Raw genomic sequence first — 19,766 nt, 5'->3', positions numbered from 1 at the left:
TTCTTCTTAAGCCCCGGCCAAAGTCCCCGTGCTGTACCCTCAGCCCGCTGGCCCTCGAGAGGGGCTCCGTAAGTATTTGGGGGGTAAACACCTTGCCCTTGCCCCGCTGTGACGTCACTTCCTCTCTTGGGGGAGGCAAGCGTGTGCATGTCTTTCACTCTCCCAGACCGGGAGTTCATTGAGCACAAGCGCTCACTCACAGGGCCTTGTACAGTGTAGGTGCTCAAAAACAGTTGTTGAATGAATGGATGAACGATGCTGGATAAAGGTGTGGCTCTAAAGGCAGGGTCAAAGGTGACGAGACCACAAGCATATGGAGACTCCGTGGATCCGGAGCACATTTCAGTTAACAACGATGAAACCAGAGCATACATTTAGAACAACAGCATGCTCGCTTCTATTCAGGGATCCCCAGCACTTACACCTTTAATCCGCTCTGAGGAGCCAAAAGGTTTTCTCCATTTGAAGTACAAGTAATATCTTGTGAGACCCCCCCACTTCTTTTGTATTTAACATGTGACATTATTACAGCAAACATGTGCTGGGAAAACTCCAGAAGCACATGGCTTAGACTGCAGGCACGGTTCGGGCCTTGATTAAATAATGTCAGGACCAAATTCAGATTCTAAGAGTATGTTTTCTTTGAAAACACACTGTAGCAAAGCACATGTTGTAATTACGCAAAGTTTTAAGTTCATTGATTTGCTGATGCCTCTGCAGCACCATCTGTGGGTTTTTCAAACAGTGATTAAAGGTCTGATAATTTGCAAAGAGGACAGAGTTAAGGATGGTGGTTGTGGGAGTCTTGATTTACATCACACGCATAGAGCATTAACAGAGACTTTACGCCATCAATTCTAATCCTTGTAGAAGCTACTTTGCAAAGGAATAGAAGACTAGTTGACCTCTCTGTCTTATTTTGTCCCTTCTTAAGAAAACAGTGACATCTATCATGGGGGTCACTGTGCTTGGCACACGGAGTGACCATAGAACAATGGTAAATGGCCAGTGCCAAGCAAACTGTGAAGTAGGCAAAACCAGTCTTTGGCTGCTGTTTTATGCTGTATACCTACCACTTTCATCCCTTTCCCTAGGGCCAGGGCCCTCTAGACCTCGTCTCCCTTATCAACCTGCTCTTAGGAAATGGGCTATATTTTCTTCAAATTGAAGTGTAAATGATTGCTGGGGATTTAAAGGATTGTTGCACTTATGGATGCTTACATCTAGCAGGGATCGAAGTCTTAAGCTAGAGAAATGGAACTCTAACTGGATTTTAAGCATAAGATATAAGTAGGAGCTGCAAAGTTTCCCATACTTACATAGGGGATTATCATCATTTCCATGCAAAGGTACAACCATGAGCATATAAATGAATACGATTTTTTAAGTTATTTCTTATCAAAGCAGCTTTGTTGTTTCTATCCAGCTTCCTTCTATTTTTTCTCCAATCTGGGCAACCTCAGCCCCATAAGCTGGTACTCCTGCATACTACATTGCATGTATTTGTTGAGATCTTTGGTTAAAAGTGACAAGAATCCCATTCAAACCATTTTAAGAAAAGAAAAATGCTTATGTAACCAAACCCGCAAACGTCAGGGTCGAACTGATTTTGTGGTTGAATATGGCGTCACCGTTAACACATTCTTTCACACACACACACACACACAAACTTTCTTCCATCTGATTCTACTGGCATTGGTCTCATTATCTTCCACTTTCCCGAATATTAAGGGACAGTCTTAGAGGTCTCAGTTTGAGGGGAAAAGAACATGCTTCAGCTATGCCTCAAGTCAAGTCAGGAAAGTCTGGGGAAGGATGCTGATTGGTCAGTTCATGTCACATGCCCACTTACTAGCATGATCATTGTGTCTAGTCACATGTAGTGTGGTGACTGTCATCTCTGACACCCCTTAAGAAACACATGAAGAAGGGGAATCACCTGGCCCTCTGGGCTTCTGTCTTCTTATCTATAAAACAAGGGGAGTGGAGATAGCTCTAAAACTCTCTCAGCATTAACCTGATTCTATTTTAAAATCTCTTCGTCATTTTTGGCATTCAAATGGCTATATCTTTGTCTCTCTTACATGTCTTACCTCCCACCAGAAGGTCAAATAACATTAGGAGATGACAGTTACCTCCTTGGCTCAACTCAGAGTTTCTCTAAATGAGGAAAGGGGCAGCTCCTGTGGTGCCCCTCACATGAAACTGCAAAGTGTTATAATTCAGCCTGGACTAAATTTAGCCACCATTTATACTGCATGATATGAGGTGGTAACAATTTCAAAATTTGTGAAGCGTTCCAAATTTAGCATTTTGTCTGAGTAAATAAAGAAGCAGATCAGGTGGAAGGTCAACTGGAAATTTCGCATTTTGCCTGAGTAAATAAAGAAGCAGATCAGGTGGAGGGTCAACTGGAAATTTTCCTCTCTGCCGTTATGCTGGGGGCATGAAAATGTTTATGTAACTGGTTCCAATTCAGATACAGCCCAGGTTCCAAGTGGCTAAGATGTGGTCATTTCCATATTATTTACCTACTTCCATACCACTGAACAGCCATTCTTTCTGCAAAATCCATGTGATGTCTTCTTCTCTGAAATACCATCCCCCCCTGCCAGCAGTGTTCATCAGTTCACCTGCCCTGTCTCATCCACACTTCTGCTGTCATGATCTTTGTCCATCCTGGCTCTCTTATTAGACCCTTCGTTCACATTAAGGCAAGGGCCTTAATGTTCCTTATACTGTCCACCCAGTATAGACTCATGGTAAGCACTCAGCAACATTTGCTGTATTGACGTCACAAATAATGCTTCTCAAGCAAATTTTTGTTAATAGCTTCTGTCAATACAGTCTGATTTATAGTAAGCTAATAACCAGTTGAGTTATACTGAAGAGAGCAACCCAGCCATGGCCCTAGAAACTCCCATAAGTCAGTGGTCTGGAAGACAGTTGCCTTCATGCCTTTATATCACTGTTGTCACCAGCAACCTCTTCTTCACAGGGCAAGCATGGCACGCAGGTCCTCTGAGAATAGTGGTGCCTAGTGGATAAAGCAGATCCATAAGTGGATGATACAGATCTGTTATCCTTCACTGTTTTGTCTGAAGTTTCCCAAGATTCCTGCCATTAGATTTATTTCTTGTGATAAAATATTGCTTCCCAGATAGCCCCTATGAAAATGCAAATAGGTTACCTAGTAGAGGGTATTCTTACTGTGGACATGGATTCCTAAAGGTCAGAAGCATATAAGGAAAAATGAGGGTTGATATCACTTGAAAATAGATAGACCTGTTTGTCTCACAGCCACCTATGACTCGTCTTACCCTCGGTTCAGCCATGTTCAGTTGACTAAAGGGAAAATGCGGTTGACGTGGGATTCCTGGTTGCACGAGGACACTGCAAGCAATGTGTATGCAGATGACTAAAGAGTGAGGATATCGGGCATCCCTGAGCTGAGGGGACTCATGGGCTTGTGGGTTCCCCTGATGCTCAGGTTTTTCTGAAGGCATATATGGTTTTGCTACCAAGGAGGACTGACTTTCTTGTTCAGCCTCCTGATGTCTCTAGACCCCAGCAGATCACTGGACAGGTCCTCACATGATAGGACAGCTATAGGAGAGACGTACACTTGGAGAAAGCAACCTGCACCATCAGGGAGGGGACAGCACCATTAAACAGAGCTCAGCAAGCGCAAGGAGCTGTCCCGTGTTTGGAGGATATTTCAGCTGTCTAATATGTCCCAAGGTAGTGAGGTTTTTCCCATCACCTGGCCATCAGGCAGGTTTGAAAGTTCTGGATTGCCACAGTCTTTTCCATGCTGTAAAACTGTTACTTCTATTACAATAACATTTCATGAAAGTGGCATTTTGGTGGGACTAGTCAGTGAACAATTACTGAAGTATCCACCATGCGTGAATTGTTGAATGAACAACTGATTAGAAGCCATAGGAGCATACTGAGATCACATTTATAGTGACAGGAGAGGTACCCCAGGGCTGTTCAACACCCAGTGTATGCTCTGCCCACCATATGGGTATCTTAGAATTCAACTAGATATCTGTGACCTTGGACAAGTTCTCAATCCTTCTCAGTTTCCATTTTCTTACCTTTTAAAAAAATTTTTTATCTTGTATTGGAGTATAGTTGATTTACAGTGTTGTGTTCGTTTCAGGCATACAGCAAAGTGATATAGTTATGCATAGTCATATATCTATTCTTTTTCAGATCCTTTTCCCACAGAGTACTGAGTCCATTTTTCTTACGTTTAAAATAGTGTTTAAAAATGCCTACACTACTGTATTGGAAAGAGGATTAAATGGGGTGATGAACAGCAAAGTGCCTGGCACAGAACCTAGCACCTAATTGAGGTGCATTTGTGATTTTTTCTTATTTGTAAGTTGCAAACAACCCAAAAATGGTGGTATGGGGTGCAGTGTAATACAGTGTTTACAGTCCTAAGTTCAAATCTCAGCTCACTCACCTACCAATCAGCTGTATGATTTTGAACTAGTTAACTTAAGGTTTCGAAGCTTCAGTTTCTTCATATGGAAATGTAAAAGATGATAATATCTACCTCATGGATTTGAGTAGATTAAGAGAAGGAATATATATAAAACATTTTCCATAGTATCTGGCACATAGTAAGTACGTTATCAAGGGTAACAATTGTTGTTCTCATCTGTAATGTGAGATTAAAAAAAGAAGCAGCAAGATTACAGTCTCTTGGATGCCTCTGTGTGTTTTCTGGTCTTTTCCTGCTCTAGATAATTCTGATGAAGATGAATCCACATTAATAGAGGCAATGGTTAATTGCCTCCTTGTGGGCTGGACCTATTCTAAAGAAGAAAATTACCATATTCTTCTTTCTTGAGGTTTCCAATGGGATATATCTATTCTAGTTCAGTAGACCTCTTTTTTTAGTGCCTGGCTCAAAGAGGCAATACCACATGCACATTTCCAAATACATCATTTGTATGAACACTCAGGCCTTAACTACATGGGGAAAGCAATCCAGGAGGGGCGGGGGTGGGTATTATTTCACATTCACTTGAACCGGTGCCAACCAAACTTCCACAGTTAATTGTGTCTCAGCGATTTTCTCCTGGAAAAAAATAATGATTATGCAGACTTCTAGCTGTTGCTTGGACTTCTTTCATTCTTGAATTTGCATTGTTTACAGTCACATAATATATCAAGCAAATGAATATGCATATATCCTCCCACCCCAAGTCTCCCACGGTCCCCCCCATTTCATAGTTAGTCAATTCACCTCCTTCCTTGCAGTTCCAGTGGTACAGGAGATAATAGAAGCTGTACATCATGGTAGTTGACTCTTCAGAAAAGCACTCTTGAAGTTAGGGCTGAGAGTGCAAACTAAAGGGATCAGTGGGTAGGGAACCATTATCTGTGGAAGGCTTTTCTGAATGGGTAAGGTCAATCCCCAGGAAAATTATGGTCTTCCTTTAATCTCACAGGTAATGCAGGTGGTGAAGGAGCAGGTTATGAGAGCTCTTACAACCAAGCCTAGCTCCCTGGACCAGTTCAAGAGCAAACTGCAGAACCTGAGCTACACTGAGATCCTGAAAATCCGCCAGTCTGAGAGGATGAACCAGGAAGATTTCCAGTCTCGCCCGATTTTGTAAGTTACCCCTGACCTCTACCTTCTCAAAGGCTCTGACACACCATTTCTAGAGTGAAAGCTTATCACGCAGCTGGGCTGTATTGTGAGCTCTTTATGGAAGGCCAACAGAAGAGCTCGACTCAGTTCCTGAAGTCTCAGCAACTCCTTGAGAAAAGCTGGGCGGGGGTGGGCTAGGAGGAGGTAGGGACAGGTGCTGGCAGGAGGATCTAAACCAAGAAGTGACCCAGTTACTGACGAGTCCTCTAAGAATTTGCAGCTGAAAAGTTTGAAACCTTTTGTAATACTTGGGACAATTCTGTTTTGCCCATGAAGCTATATTCTGTGTAGGTACCCTTGAGTGGCAAGGTGTTCTGCCCCAGCTAGAGTAAGACCTACCAATAATTAAAGCAATATGAACATTGAAGTATCATGAGTAGGAGGGAGGGAGAGCCAGCTTGAGAGGAAGAGAGAGACCCACTTTCTCCCTGCCCCGTTGGCTCTGCTTTGAGTCAGAACGTCTCATATGGCTCTTGTGACTATCAACCCACAGGCCTAAGGTGGAGAATCAGGGGACCCCCCCTTTTTTTTTTTTTTTGCGGTACGCGGGCCTCTCACTGTTGTGGCCTCTCCCGTTGCAGAGCACAGGCTCTGGACGCGCAGGCTCAGTGGCCATGTCTCATGGGCCCAGCCGCTCCGTGGCATGTGGGATCCTCCTGTACTGGGGCACAAACCCGTGTCCCCTGCATCGGCAGGCAGACTCTCAACCACTGCGCCACTAGGGAAGCCCAGGGGACCCCTTTTTATAGGACTTTGTATCAGATGCACTTGCAACGGTTGTGTAATTTCATGAATCTCCATCTTTAAGATGTTCTGAACCTTGAACATGAACACTGTTTTAGACTGTTTTGTTTGCTTTATCTTTCTTAGTATTGGCCTCTTTATCTTCCCTTGTTCTTTTCTAAGAGCTAGGTCAGCACTGTTACCTTTATCGTTTTTAGGGAAGGGAATAGGAAACAGGGTTGGGGTAAGGAAAGTGTTTGACGTTTATTCTTATTATTCCCTCGGAAGGCTGGACACAGCTTCTTCTGAGCTTTCGATGAAGCCATCTTACATCATAGGTGTCATGAAGTTCATCTTAAACCTTTCTCTCTAATTCTTTTTCTTTCTTCCCCCTTTCTGTTTCTTGCTTTTATATATTTGACATGTTTAATGACTGGCAATTTGCAAAGCACCTCCTCATGCTATTTCATTTCCTCACACCTGTGTGAGGTAGGCCAATCTCATTCCCATTCGAGGACCAGGATATAGTCTAGAGAAGGGAGGACCTTGTTGACAAGTGGACGAACCAGGACTTGAACTCCAGCCCACCGATCCCTTAGCTAATTCTTCATCTACCCTACCAGAACTCCTTTGCCAAGTGCAAGACTAAGATGAAGTTTTAAAAAGTGCACAGAAAAAACCATAGCCCAGCTATAGTGTCTACTTTGTGTTTATTTTCAAGCCTTAAGAAGCACCATTAGAAGCTGCAGAGCAGAACTGCAGGCTTTAGTGAGGATGAAGTTAGGCAGCAGGGGAAGGGAAGTGCTTCCTCAGGGTCTTCGGCTCGCATCTGCATTAAACTATACCCACACTGGGCAGCAGGCAGCTCTCATGAGAAGCAGAGCTGGGGTTTTGCTTTGGTCTCAACTAGAAGTTAACAGCCCCATATCCCAAGCAGAAAGAACTTCGAATAAAGGACTCCTCCAAGATGCAGTTTCTTTCTTTTTTTAAATCTTTTTACTGAAGTATAGTTGATTTACAATGTTGTGTTAGTTTCAGGTGTACAGCAAAATGATTCAGTTTCAGATAGGTAGATAGATACTTTTTCAGATTCTTTTCCCTTATAGGTTACTACAGAATATTGAGTAGAGTTCCCTGTGCTATACAGTAGGTCCTTGCTGGTTCTCTGTTTCATACAGAGCAGTGTGTATATGTTAATCCCAAACTGCTGATTTATCCCTCCCCTTCCCCCTTGGTAACCACAAGTTTGTTTTCTAGGTCTGTGGGTCTATTTCTGTTTTGTACATAAGTTCATTTATATCATTCTTTTCTTTAGATTCCACATATAAGTGATTTCATAAGATATTTGTCTTTCTCTGCTTGGCTAGCTTCACTTAGCATGATAACCTCTAGGTCCATCCATGTTGCTGCAAATGGTATTATTTCATTTTGTTCATGGCTGAGTAGTATTCCATGGTATGTATATACCACATCTTCTTTATCCACTCCTCCATTGATGGCATTTAGCCATGTCCTGGCTGTTGTAAACAGTGCTGCAGTGAACACTGGGGTGCATGCATCTTTTCAAATTATGGTTTTCTCCAGATATATGCCCAGGAGTGGGATTGCAGGATTATATGGTAGCTCTGTTTTTTAATTTTTTAGGGAACTTCCATGCTGTTCTCCGTAGTGGCTGCACCAATTTACATTCCCACTAACAGTGTAGGAGGGTTCCCTTTTCTCCACACCCTCTCCAGCATTTATTATTTGTAGATTTTTTGATGATGGCCATTCTGACCAATGTGAGGTGATACCTGATGCAGTTTCTGTCTTGCAAGGAGGGACAGTGGCGCCTTGCCCCATCCCAGGGCCTACAGTACTAAAATGTTGGCTATCATAATGTCTGTTTCAGCAGATGTGTGAACACAAGGAGATTTTATTGTGCTTTTGACAGTAATTCTTAAAACCTAAAGGGAGACTTGGGGGACCACTTCAGTTAAGGCCAAGTGATTCTAAATTAATGTTTGACCATGACTTTGTTCCAAGTAAGACTGTTAACTGCTTGTCAAGTATGAAAACTTTGCTCCTGCTTTGGCTTCATAACTTTACTTCCCAAGGCTCTGCCTGTGACATTCTGAAGTCTCTTTTCCCTTTATTATAAGAAACTCCTACTTTACGCTTATTATTTAGAGAGAAGCAATGGAAATATTAAGGAAATCTCCTGTTATACGTAACTTTGGCATCATCACTCGGCCATAGGACTGAAAAGCACCACGGTCCACTGGAGCTCTGGATATAGCTGCAGTGAAGTCACAAAGACTTGTCAGAGCTACAGCATTTCATGGGGGAGGCCATGAACCAGCCTGGTCATTATGCCAGAGCCCTTAAAACAGGCAGGAGGGTACCAGCCTCCAGCTTCTTCTCCAGCGATGCTCTGTCTGTTAGAATGATCTGCTAGACAGGAGCTCACTGTGGGGTTAGATGAAGTGCAAATGCTGTCACAGTGGCTTATAGGATAAGCCCAAGTCAAGAAAGAAAAGGCGTAGACCATGTACATACGATAGTCTTCAGTCATTCATTTATTCATTCATTTAACAAATGTGTATTGAGTGACTCCTACCTGCCAGGCCCAGCCTGAGGTGCTGGGACAGGCAGAGAACCAGAGACACTTGGCTATCCCTGTGCCAGACTTTAAAGCTGGGGTTTGGAGGGATTATCAGGGACTGTGCTCAGTGCCAGGTGGGAGGAAGCACAGGCGGGTGGGTTGTCACTAGAGCACACAGGAAACGCATCTAACCCAAGCTTGGGGGTTAGGATATTCAAATTTTAGAACTGAAAAGCAGCTTTCAGGTCATCCAGTTCAAGCTTTTCATTTTGCAGACAGGGCCAGTGGCTTGGCTGGGGCTTGACTGCTGGTGTGGAACCCCGCTGGCTGCCCTCTCCCCATCACCTGGCTGCTGCACGCAGCACAGAGGCAAATCTCAGTGCCACGAAGATCCCTTAGGCATGTGTCTTGTTTTTATAAAATATTTATATTTCCTGAGAAGGAAAATGCAAATTCCAAGTGACCAAATATTTTGGGAGACCGTGTATTCAGTGGGTTGAAGAAACTCTTATTTCTTAGCTCTTGACTAATTATTTCAGAAGGAGGTATTTGTTATTTTCTACTTAGTGTGACTTTATGGGAAGGATAAGTCCATCCACACAATTAATCCGAGTTAATGGATATAAAAAGTTTGAATAGTCCCAAAATAGGTCATTTACGATGATGTTGGGGGAAGGGGGGCTGCAGGGACAAACACCAGGGAAGCAGAGAAGCAAAATGTGGAAAATCCAGACCCAGGAGCTAACAGACCTAGGACCAGATTCCAAGGCCATCATTTGCAAATGTGGCTCTTTAGTCAAGTGCTGTCACCCATTCTAAACCTGTTTTTCTTACGTCTAAAAGTGAAGATGATAAAAGTGTCCACATCCTTGGGTTGTTAGGAGGACTCAGTGAAATAGTGCATGAAAAGCCCTTAGCATATGCCCCACACATACCATCCACTCAGAGAAATGGTCACCCTTATTATGAGCTGATAACCAGAATTTAACAAGTGTCACAGTGTCAATATGTAAATGGTAAAACTGACACTCTGAATGTATTTGTTTATACCTCATCTTATCTCAGAATGTACAGTAAAAGTAGATGAGAAAGAAAAAGTAAAAGCAAATAGAGCCAGAAATAAGGCTAATGCCTATCCTGCAAACCTGCATCCTTGCTAAAGATTGGCCACAAGCTTTGCTCACGGCTCTCTTAGCTAAAGCCAGTGTTCAGTGCACTTGACAAATACTTATCAAGTGCCTGCCACTTGCCAGGTACGGTTCTGTGTGTTGATAATTCAGCAGTGAAGAGAACAGATACAATTATCACCCTTGTAGTGATTATATTTAGGGGAGAAATAGATGATAAACATGGTAAATAAGATTGTAGCATGTTAAAATAGGATACAGGAATGCTCACTTCAGCAGCACATATACTAAAATTGGAATAATACAGAGAAGATTACAATGGCCCCTGTGCAAGGATGCGTGAAGTGTTCCGTATTTTCAGCAGGTGCAAACTATGACATATAGAATGGATAAACAACAAGGTCCTATTGTATAGCACAGGGAGCTATATTCAATACCCCATAATAAACCATAATGGAGAAGAGTATGAAAAAGAATATATACAACAGAATCACTTTAATATACAGCAGAAATTAGCACAACATTGTAAATCAACTGTACTTCAATAAAATAAAATTTTTTTTCAAAAGAGGATATAGGAAATAAAAAGCAGAATAAGGGAAATGGGGAGTTTGCGATTTTAAATAAAGTGGCAAGAGTAGATCTCTCTAGTTGGCATGGTGACATTTGGGTAAAGATGTGGAAAGGACTAAGGGAGCAGGCTATGTGTGTATGTGGGAGAAACAATTTCCAGCAGAGAGGATCACCAGTGCAAAGGCCCTGAGGTCAGAGTAGGTCTGGGCACTCAGTAACAAGGAGGCAAGTGTGGTTGGAGCAGAACAAGCAATAGGAGGCGAGGCCAGAAGGGTAGCCAGGAGCCTGAATTTGTGGGACCTTGTTGGGGAACCATTGGCACAGGGGGCTGGTGTGCTCTGACTTGGGTTTTTTTTTTGTTTTTGTTTTTGTTTTTTTTTCGGTATGTGGGCCTCTCACTGTTGTGGCCTCTCCTGTTGCGGAGCACAGGCTCCGGATGCACAGGCTCAGTGGCCATGGCTCACGGGCCCAGCCACTCTGCAGCATGTGGGATCTTCCCAGACCGGGGCACGAACCCATGTCCCCTGCATCGGCAGGCAGACTCTCAACCACTGCGCCACCAGGGAAGCCCTGACTTGGGTTTTTAATGATCTCTCTTGCTGTTGTATAGGGAATAGACTCCAAGGAGGCAAGTTTGGAAGCAGAGAGGTCAGTGAGGAAGTTATTTCAATAATCCAAGAAGAGGTGATGAGAAGTGATTAGAGTCTCTACCATAGATTATATAGATTTTGAAGATAAGAAGCAAAGGTATTTACTGATCAATTAGATGCAGGGTATAAGAGAAGGATGAACTCAGATTTGGGGCCTGAACAACTAAAGGACAGAGTGAGTGGAGCAGGCTTGGACAAGGGGATCAAGAGTTCAGTTGTGGACCTGTCAAGTTTGAGGCATCTGCGAGATATCCAAGTAGACAGCTGGATTGATGAGTTTGGAGTTTGGCCGAGAGGTCTAGGTTAGAATTATAAATTTGGACATAGTCAACAGAAAGTTGGTGTTTAAAGTCCTGAATCTGAAATAGAAGAGGTGCAAGGAATGACCTTGGGGACCCTGTAGTAAGACAGAAACAGATCAATTTCTGTGAAATAGAAGAGGTGCAAGGAATGACCTTGGGGACCCTGTAGTAAGACAGAAACAGATCAATTTCTGTGAAATAGACACTGTTACTCAGCCCAAAGTCTCCCCAGAGCCCTTGTAGATCAGGGATTGGCAAACTATAGCTCTTAGGGCAAAACTGACCCACTATCCGTTTTTGTAAATAGAGTTTTATTGGAACACAGCCACGCTCCTTTGTTTTCATGCTGTCAACTGCTTTCACTCTACCGTGGCAGAGATGAGTAGTTGCAACAGAGTGTATGACCCACAAAATCTGGAACATTTACCATCTGGCCTTTTACAGAAAAAGTTTGCCAACTTCTGTTCTAGATGAACACCAGATGGCAGCTCAGCAGGGCAGACCCCAGGTCCAGGAAGGAGTCTCACGAGTCTCGTGGTGCTGTCTGTCCTCTGCACATGGCACTGGCCTCATTGGGCCTGGTCTTGGGATTCTCTTCAGGAAAAAGTGTTAGAATTTGAATTGCTCTTCACACACTCATTTATTCTCCCTCCTTTAATCTTCCTCCTTTTATTTATTTACAGGGCTTTTAGATAGACTTAGGGGAATATTTATCAAAGCAAAGCCAGTGAACCCATGACCTTGACCTCATTAGCCCCAAGCTGAGAATTTCAAAACCCAATTCCAGCCCATGGTTATTACCTGGATTACCCTAGAGGTCATATCTCATTCACAGAGACACCATATAGGGATTACATATGTTTTCCTAATATGAGTGAATTCGGTAACTACTGAGTCCATTTGCAGGGAAAGAAGAGGATATAACTTAGGGGGGAAGCAAAAATCTGTTCCATTTCCCACATTGCCTAATCATGTTTTGGAGTCCTTTGGGGTTCATAACAAGAAAAGGTAACTCTTGTAGCGCAGATCCACTTATTCTGATAGTCTGTCTCCGAAGATGGTTCATCATGGAGTGTGTCATGATGAGCTCATCTGGGTCTTACACTAAAAATCATAAATCATCAAGTTCTTTCAATTATTTCCTCCTTTTGGCCCTTGTCTCTGCATCTTCATCTCCATTTTAATAACTAAACTCTAGCCTAGTAAAACTATTATTTAAAGATACATCTCTAACCTAAGACTTGATGAAATTGCCAGATTCTCTCTCCCATGATTTCCCCGTCGCCCCAACTCGGAAGCCAGGAGTGGTGATTTATCGTTGTGTGCAACTGCCCTGGCAATTCCCCACCTTCTTCTCCATTCAGAGCAGGGTTCATCAAAGCTGCAATTTGCTGAGTCCATTCTACAAAAGCTGAACGCTGATCATAGATAGTTTTAGTGATCTGAAAGCCTGAGATGAGACCCTGTGAGACCCACACTGGAAAAGCAAATGCAAGTAAAGCAAATGCACCAAGCTGTGCCTCTGGGGCTGAATCTTCACATTAGGCTTTATAAATAGTCAGTTGGAACAGTATTAAATTACAGGGCGTTTGAGGCCATTTAAGTCTAAAATATGTATTAACAGCTTTCTAGAATACCTTGTTAGATGGCCAGATGCCTTTATATTACTTTTTATTCTTTTTTTTTTCTCACGGGTAAATGGACGCAGTTTGCACAAGAAACACTTGAGTTTGTACCCCTATTCAGGGCTTCAGCTCTGTAAACTCTTTCCCATCTGTGAGATGGGAATGATGATATTAATACCTGTTCCCAAAAGTTGGCGTTTTTGTGGTGGGGAGGAGGGAAGGGGTGTTAAATGAGCTAAAATTGCATAGTACACTACCTGGCTCATAGCACACACTTACCGAGTGTCTGTGCCTTCCGCACCTGGAAACAGAACACCATGTGAAGACAGATTGCCTGCAATCCAGAGCAAGCCCAGAGTTAAGGCTGAAGCTGACAAAAATGTGAGCCTTGACAACAGTGTAATATGGGCACCAGGAATATTTGGCTTGAGGAAAGAAGAGAATATTATCAAAGCAAATTCAGTAACACCTTGCATTCCTGCCCAATGCTTACAGCTAACTTACACTCACACTGTCTCCTTTGGGACAGGAAAGATTCTTATTCCCATTTTACAGATGAGGAAACTGAGACTTACAGGAGCTACCTGAAATGCCAGTCATGGGCAAAGCCTAGATTGAAGTCCTATCCTTCTGAGTTTGGGTCAGTGCTTTCAACACTGCTCTGAGGGCTGCACTCTGGGTCTCTCTATACATCCTCAAGTAGAACAACTCTAGCTTTACTAGACTCAAATGCTAGGGCACTACATAAAATTTCACATGATAAAAAATCTCTGCTTTTGAAATAAAAGATTTAAAACCCATTGCACTCTACTATTGTATCTTCACAGCATAGTGCCTCTAAACCTAAATTACATTGTATTACCCTGAGACAAGATGCAAATAAGCCTTAATTTATCCTCTCATTATCCCAATCTCTGTGGGCTACAATCTGGGTCGATGTGTTGTTCCCAGTTGTAAGTGACAGAATCCAAAGCAAAATGTGGTCCTGTACTTTGCCCGATACTGTGTTTGCTGTGGAATAGTCATCCTGTGGTTGTCCAACATTCCTTTTTGGTCAGATCACAAATGCAGTCTAGGAGTTTATCTGCTGTAGGGGGGCAGAAGATGACCAGAGATTCATTGTCTCAGCAGAGCTGAGTGAATTTTTGCGTAAATTTATATCTGTGGCTTCGTAAAACAAGAGAAGAAATTTCTCAGGAGACCTTGGTCTAGAAAAACACCACTGAAGTGATTGGTGCTCTTGTGGGTATCTGTAAATGTCAGAGAACCTATAGTGTTATTAGAATAGACAACCCTTTCCACTGATGCTTAATAAATGATTCTCTAAAGCACCCCCTTGGGAGTGTCGGGTTGTTCATGAAAGGTTACAGCTTGCACTCGCCTGCCCCATCTGCCCATGGTGCCCTTTCAGCCAAGTGCTGTTCTCAAGGCACGCTGTGGAACATGTGTTTATCCTTTCACAGGGAACTAAAGGAGAAGATTCAGCCAGAAATCTTGGAGTTGATCAAACAACAACGCCTGAACCGCCTCGTGGAAGGGACCTGCTTTAGGAAACTCAACTGCCGGCGGAGGCAAGGTATTGTTTGGGGCCACTCCAGACCTAGCAAGGAAGAATAGTGGCCTGCCCCCTGCGGAATCACATGGGCATGGGTGTTGGTTTAAGGGTAGCCTATGCAGCATTGTACTCAGGACAGGACTAGCAGTCCAGGTAAGTTCTGATTTCCCATGTATACCCAGGGAGAATCAAAATCTAGAATCACCAGGAGACCCATGGAACTGAAGAGCCACCTGGGCCATTTCGTGCCTCAAGTCTGCCAGTAGTGGTTCAACAACAGCTAACGTTATTGAGAGCTTACCATGTGCCAGGCTCTCACTTTACCTATGTTAATGAATTTCATCTTCCCAGTAACCCTATGAAGTAGCTATTGTGATTACGCCCAGTTTACAGATAGGGAAACGAAGGCAGTGAGGTGTGAAGTAACTTGCTCAAAGTCACAGAAGAGCAGGGATTTATACTCCAGCAACTCTATGGCTCTAACTTTTAATGATTCACTATGCTATCAGGAGAGCTGGCACCCACTGTTGGATTTGATCTTGAAATTTTCAGCATGGATGGCCCTTATTTTCAAATCCCCATACTGATTCTCTTCCAAGTCAGAATTATTTTATTTGTAGATATAAGTAACAGTGAACCAAGGTGGGATAGAATCAATTTTCGTAATCTTGTAAGACAAATTTCTGAACTGTCTCTATAAACTTTAATCCCAAAATATCAAGTTAAAATGGATGCCATTAGACTAGTTCCAATAGGTGGAAAGAATTTCCAGCTGTTTCTTAGCCAGGGAAGTAAAGTCCCTTGATTGCTTTCTTGACATACTGCTCATTGCAAAGTACTCATATCATACTGTCCTGGAAACAAATAGTCAGAAAATAAAATTGAAAGATAAGATTTGGGGAGAGGCGAAGAGATTGGGGAACAGTCAGGAACAAGCATAAGCATTAGCAACTGTACCAAGAACAAACATCAGTTATGGCCCCAGAGAAACCCTGGCAGATATTTTTGTTGTTGTTGTTATTGTTTTGTTTTGTTTTTTTGCGGTACGCGGGCCTCTCACCGTTGTGGCCTCTCCCGTTGCGGAGCACAGGCTCCGGACACGCAGGCTCAGCGGCCATGGCTCACGGGCCCAGCCGCTCCGCGGCATGTGGGATCTTCCTGGACCGGAGCACGAACCCGTGTCCCCTGCATCGGCAGGTGGACTCTCAACCACTGCACCACCAGGGAAGCCCCCCTGGCAGATATTTTTGAAACCCAATGGATGCCCTGCTCAGACACAGACTTCGCCCACTAATGACAAACATCACTTCATGTTTATGCTGAGCCCATCCTCCCGGCCATTTACTTTTAATGGCTTTGTGCTGAATATTGAGTAAATTCAACGTATTTCGAATGTAAGCATTAAAAATCATTATTAAGGAATGTCCAAAGGCAGAACTTCCTTGACGAATGAAAATGCAGGTTATTCCCAGAGGATAAGAAACCATGACAATGAGCTTCAGGCTGGGCCTCAGGGGAGGATAATGGGCAGAGTAAGAAAGGGCTGAGTTACAGCTGGGACCGACAAAGGCTCACATTAGGAAGAAGGAACTCATCTCTCCCATTCAGCCATTGGAGGACTGGTTCACCCCCTCCTTCCTCACTGCATTCCTTGCATTTGGGCACCTTCATCAGAGTGAATGCTGTTCTAAGAAGATAGTGTGGCACAGTGAGGAAGACAAGAGCCCTGGAGCCAGATGAAGTGGGTACCGTCCTACCTCTGTCCCTGTCCAGCTCTGTGACCTTGAGCAGTTTCCCCATCTGAAATGGGGTTAACAATGCCTGTCTCCTAAAGTTATGGTGAGGAAGAAAAGTGGTCATGAATGCAGCTCTTAGAAAGCAGCTTTAAACAGAGGGGGTGGTAGCTACTGTTTTATTCTGGATGATCCTGTAGAAAAGAACAATGAGCTGGGGGTGAGTAGACTTGGTTCTAAGCTTCTCAACTCTGTACTTAGAGTTAACCACCTGGGTGTTTTTATGCAGAATGCGTGACCTCTTAGGGCCACAGTTTCTCATCTGTTAAGTGGGAGAATAGGACTAGATGATCTATTAGTTCAGTTAGCCAGATTGCCTACTGTATGCTCTGATCTCCTCATTGCCTTTGGCAAAATCAATATTCAGGGTATATTGCCCACGTAAGGTGATTTATAAAGTTTTTATTTACCTGACATTGGGCAAAAGGCACAGAAGTGGGGGGAGGAGAGGTGGCAAATAGACACATGCCACCAAATGCCTCCGCTCATGCCTAGCTAGAATCCTTCGGAACCTAATTCAGAGAACCCAATTTGACCTTCCAGTCTACTCCACCACGAGACTTCCTTTCTAGGCTGAAATGGGTAGATTCTACTTGAATAATCCTGTTTCTAGATGTCATAATTACAGTACTTTGGCTAAAAAAGTGTTAGTTCCAAATATGCCGCTTTTTCCAGTTTTCTAAAAATGAATTACCTACTGAACAAAAAATATTAGCATCTAGATTATAAATTTATTAGTTAAACTCCCTAGGGAGCACGACCATCTGTGTTTAGTATAAAATCATCCTTCCAATTGAAGGAAAGCTTTTTGGTGTTTGGTAAATTGATCTAAAATCTGGTGACTAGCTCTGTGTGCTTAAAAATACGGATAGATAGATAGATAGATAAATAAATAAGATTCAAAACAGACTATGCTGAAATTGGTTTCCTATCACCCCATCAAAACATTCCATTTAGATTTACCCACATTAATGAGGACATGGTGTAAATTCATTTTAATCCCTTTGAGAAAGGTGAGATCTCAGACAGGAACAGCCATGAGCCATCCCAGGTTAAAGAGCAAGCACATGCGCAAAGGGCCCGTGCGTGACCACACTCCCTCTAAACTTGTCCAACAGTGAGTCAAACACAGATGAGTGGGCTTCCCTGGTGGCGCAGTGGTTGAGAGTCCGCCTGCCGATGCAGGGGACACTGGTTCGTGCCCCGGTCTGGGAAGATCCCACATGCCGCGGAGCGGCTGGGCCCATGAGCCATGGCCGCTGAGCCTGCGCGTCCGGAGCCTGTGCTCCGCAACGGGAGAGGCCACAAGAGTGAGAGGCCCACGTACCGCAAAAAAAAAAAAAAAAAAAAAAAAAAACACAGATGAGTGGATTTAAGTATTAACTTTACAGGGGAAAATAGGAAAGAGCTTCCTGTCTCACGGAACTGGAAAGGAGAGGGGCAGCTGTAGAGCCCTTTAGTGTGCCCTGTTTGGCTAGAAGGCCCCTGAGTTGCTACATGCCTGTCATTCTACCTGCCTCATTTGCAACTCTGCTACTTGGTTAGTCCAATATAGACATATACAAATCTGGATTTCTGGGAATTCTGACCACAGTAGAACTGAGAGGCAGTAAATCATGGGAGACACGTCAAGCTGCATTCAAGTCCCTGCCTCCCCACCCTCTAGCTGGGTAGCCTTGGACAACCTAATAAATCTCTCTGTGCTTCTGCTTCCTGATCTGTCAGGTGGGGATGATATCAGTTCCTACATCAAATCATTGCAAGGGTTAAATAAAATCATGCATCTATAGCACTTGGTGCTCAGCACATGGTCAAACATTCATTAATGGTATTTAGTATTAATTTTAGCTTACAGTTACTCCGAATATAGGTTTTTAAACACAGGCCACAGAGTGGCAATGGCTGTCACAGGCTTGCTTCACTCTGTCCCGCATTCTCTATGGAATGTGAAAGGCTCTTGTTCACAATCCTTCATAATGAGATTGCCTGGCTTCCGTGTTCCCTGAACTTCTCAAGAGAGTCAAGATGAAATCCCAGAAGTTGTCTATGTTCGAGCCGTTATATGCTTCATGAGAATCTACAGGCTCAGGAGCTGCCTCCTATTTTCCTTTCTTTTCAGAGATTAGGGTCTTTCAGAATCACTTGCATTGAATAGTCTTGGTAAGAGCCCAGGGCTACACACTGGAGTATCATTTTCAAGAAATGATAGCATGAAACTTTTGCTTCTCGTTGAAGACAGTGTCTATTTTGTTGACCAGTATCCCTTCTCTAAGCATTAACACGACAAACTTAATCTGAAACCCACTGGTGAGTGAAACGTGTACCCAGAGGGGTTGGCATGTTCCTGCGCTGAGGCCAAGGGCGGGGTACCTGCCTTGTTCTTTCAGCTCGCTCAGAAGACCTAGAGCTGAATGGTACGTTCAGGCCATTTCAGTAACCATATGAACCCTTTTGGGGAGCAGGTTGTTTCTTCCTCTTTGATTGAAATTTTCTTTTAATATTTAATTAAACCTTATCATAACTCATTTTTACAAAAAGGCAGGTATAAATAAATGCGTTTTTTCAAAAGAAGAGAAGCCAGATTATTTTCAGAAAAAAATCACTTTGCAATAGATCAAAATAACAGATAATCATTGTTCTCAAAAGGTGAAGGGACCAGTAATGTGAATGAGAGGGGAGATTAGGAGATTGACTAGGAGATTAGGAAGGCACTGATACTTGAGAGCCAGCTCTGTGGAAGGTGCATGATGGATACTCTATATATGTTTTACTCATATAATTATTAGTGTTACTTAACAAAGGAACCATAGGGGTCCCTAAGGTTTTTATAATTTGGCCAAGACTCCATAGCTGATGTGTAAAGACCAGGTGTGTAACTCAGGTCTGTGTGACTCCAAAGTATCAGTTAGGCCAAACCATCTTTACAATGACTGGGGGGCTCTGGAGTTATCTTTTGCTATGAAAGGAGCGTCTCCAGGGAGACAGAATTCTGAATCAAAACAAGAGTATCTCATTCTGAAGAATGTTCAGTGAAGTGAGGAAGATTTGAAAGGCGGAATGACCTTCATTCTGTATCCGTAGTTGTCTTCCTTTACTGGACCAACAGAGAGATCTTATATCTCATCACCTGGAAGATGACATTTCCCTTTAAAAGCATTGC

At 43.2% G+C, this 19,766-nt stretch overlaps 1 protein-coding gene across 2 annotated transcripts in view; it reads left to right on the top strand.

The window, feature by feature from the left end:
• ELMO1 (engulfment and cell motility 1) overlaps nucleotides 1-19,766 on the top strand; it is a gene marked incomplete at both ends in the record, with an annotated part of 466,567 nt that overhangs the window by 417,654 nt on the left and 29,147 nt on the right. For both annotated transcript variants that reach the window (XM_079711467.1, XM_079711468.1), the window contains 2 exons: nucleotides 5,472-5,635; nucleotides 14,722-14,834. In XM_079711467.1, the coding sequence (XP_079567593.1) occupies nucleotides 5,472-5,635; nucleotides 14,722-14,834 (277 nt within the window). The remainder of the gene's footprint in view (nucleotides 1-5,471; nucleotides 5,636-14,721; nucleotides 14,835-19,766) is intronic.

The sequence above is a fragment of the Hyperoodon ampullatus genome, assembly GCF_949752795.1.
Source record: "Hyperoodon ampullatus genome assembly, chromosome: 9".
Classification (NCBI taxonomy): Eukaryota; Metazoa; Chordata; class Mammalia; order Artiodactyla; family Ziphiidae; genus Hyperoodon; species Hyperoodon ampullatus.
Note: the sequence above shows the minus strand (reverse complement) of the source record. Positions and strands in the feature narration are given on the sequence as shown.